The 1,804-nt window shown below is 40.0% G+C and overlaps 1 protein-coding gene across 1 annotated transcript; it reads right to left on the bottom strand.

Moving 5' to 3' along the window:
• Nucleotides 1–506: 506 nt before the first annotated feature.
• Nucleotides 507–1,598, bottom strand: LOC108213293 (uncharacterized). Its single transcript, XM_017385073.2, has 2 exons — nt 1,371–1,598; nt 507–1,270 (listed from the first exon to the last, which is right to left on the bottom strand). Exons 1-2 carry the CDS (start codon nt 1,495–1,497, stop codon nt 774–776), a joined length of 624 nt encoding a protein of 207 aa, XP_017240562.1. The 5' UTR covers nt 1,498–1,598; the 3' UTR covers nt 507–773.
• Nucleotides 1,599–1,804: the final 206 nt, after the last annotated feature.

The raw sequence follows: 1,804 nt of genomic DNA, 5'->3' as shown, positions 1-1,804 counted from the left end.
GCTCAGCCGAAACATGCTCAGAGAGAGACCCGGGGTGCTAAAAATATGGTCTCTTCAGGTGCAAATCATAGTTTTTCCATTTATCAGTAGAAAACATATTTTCAGGGGGACTACAAAACTCAAGAAGGTGCTGGAATTGATGGTTGTATCTGGTGCCTAGTTGTTGCACTGGTAATTTGAAGACATACCCTGATGTAGAGATTCAAGAGGGATGTGTTGAAACTATAGTTTTATGTAGTGCAGAATGTGGTTGTTCCATTGACCGTCTGAAGACGCACACGCTGAAGGGAACCCTGGGGTGCTACAAATTATGTTCCAACTGTGAGAGAAAATTGTTACATCGATCAAGTTAAGACATACTGGGAGTTACCATTGTGCTTGGCCCTTGCTTATAAACATTTCTCGAATATTGTTTCCAGTGATATTAGATGTAAATATATCCCTTCTACATCACAGAGAATCGATTAGTTCAAAGTATGATACCTGTAACAATAAGAAGATGAAGATTCATCCTCCAACAATCATAGTATTTGTCATTTCACCATGAACATAAAAGAAATGATTCACAAAGAAGAAACAATATCAAGAAGAAATTGTCAATCACCCATAATTAAAAAAAGACCTAATTAGTGTTCAAGAAACACAATATCTAATGAACTTCTCTACCAACATTCATATCCCACAAATCAATACCACCAAACAAACCACTATCAAATTACATCACCCTGGGAAAATAAACTTCAATTTACCCCCAAAAAATTAAACCAAACCTCTTATAGTTTCCTAGTCTTTCTCACTGTAACTTTCTTCTCACTCATGCCCACAGACTTATTGTAAGTCACAGGCACCACAGGAGGCTTATTGTTCTCCTTACAGCTACTGCTTCTCAGCGAATACCTCGACATCTGGCCCCGCTCTGTCACCGGGGTAGCAGGCACCGATTTCCTGACACTTCCCTGTTTCTTAGCATCAGTCTTCTTGGCAGAGCTAACCCTCACACCAAGATCATAGGATGGCGCCTTCTTTTCTTCAAAACCCCCTTTCTTTCGCCTCAGCCTCTCGTTCCTCCTCGCAGAATACTCCTCATAAAACCTCCCTCTTTCGAAAAGTGGGCTCCTCTTAACATTCACAGAATCCTCCATTTCAGCATCTTTGTGTCCGCCTTGAACCATCTTGGCTAAAGCCCTCAATTCACAAGAAATCGTGTTGTACTCGGGTCGAACTTCCAGCTCTTCCGCATCCCAAGTCCGTTTCGGGATCTGGGGTTTCGCTACAGCAACATAAAATCATTCAATAATCGCAGAAACAATCAGAAAGAAAAATTAACAAATAAAAATTAAATCAAGAAAAAATACAAGAAATTGATTTACCAATGGGAGTTTGGGCTACCGGTGGCATGGGGATGTTTGTAGCGGATTGGAGATTGCGACGAGAGCGAAGGCGTATCGGAGATCGTGCTAGTGGCGGCTTCCGATCAGATCGCATCATTCTCGACATGATTTTGTTTGTTTGAAAGAGAGAAAATCTTTGTCTGTCTGCTTTGTTTTAAGGGTTCTTATTGTGACTGCTGTCTAAATTTGAATTTATGAGGAGAATGGAGCGTCTTAACGGCTATGTTTTTGATCCAACGGTCTCGAATAATTGGGTTCTATAGGAAAGAATTTATCACTATAATATCTTACCAAAAAGATCAGATTTCATTTCTCTTTAAAGCACAGAATGTAACCGCATATCTGAATGCAAGATACTGCAGATATCATTTTCGCAGTTACAATAATCTTTTCTTAACAGCTAAGAGCATCTC

Source organism: Daucus carota, chromosome 3 (genome assembly GCF_001625215.2).
Source record: "Daucus carota subsp. sativus chromosome 3, DH1 v3.0, whole genome shotgun sequence".
NCBI lineage: Eukaryota > Viridiplantae > Streptophyta > Magnoliopsida > Apiales > Apiaceae > Daucus > Daucus carota.
Note: the sequence above shows the minus strand (reverse complement) of the source record. Positions and strands in the feature narration are given on the sequence as shown.

Bases quoted from the DNA above. Each gene is read 5' to 3' on its own strand.
- LOC108213293 (XM_017385073.2), bottom strand. From the start codon at position 1,497: ATGTCGAGAATGATGCGATCTGATCGGAAGCCGCCACTAGCACGATCT. The intron at 1,271-1,370 runs GTAAATCAATTT...ATGTTGCTGTAG, and splicing joins GGTAGCCCAAACTCCCATTG to CGAAACCCCAGATCCCGAAA.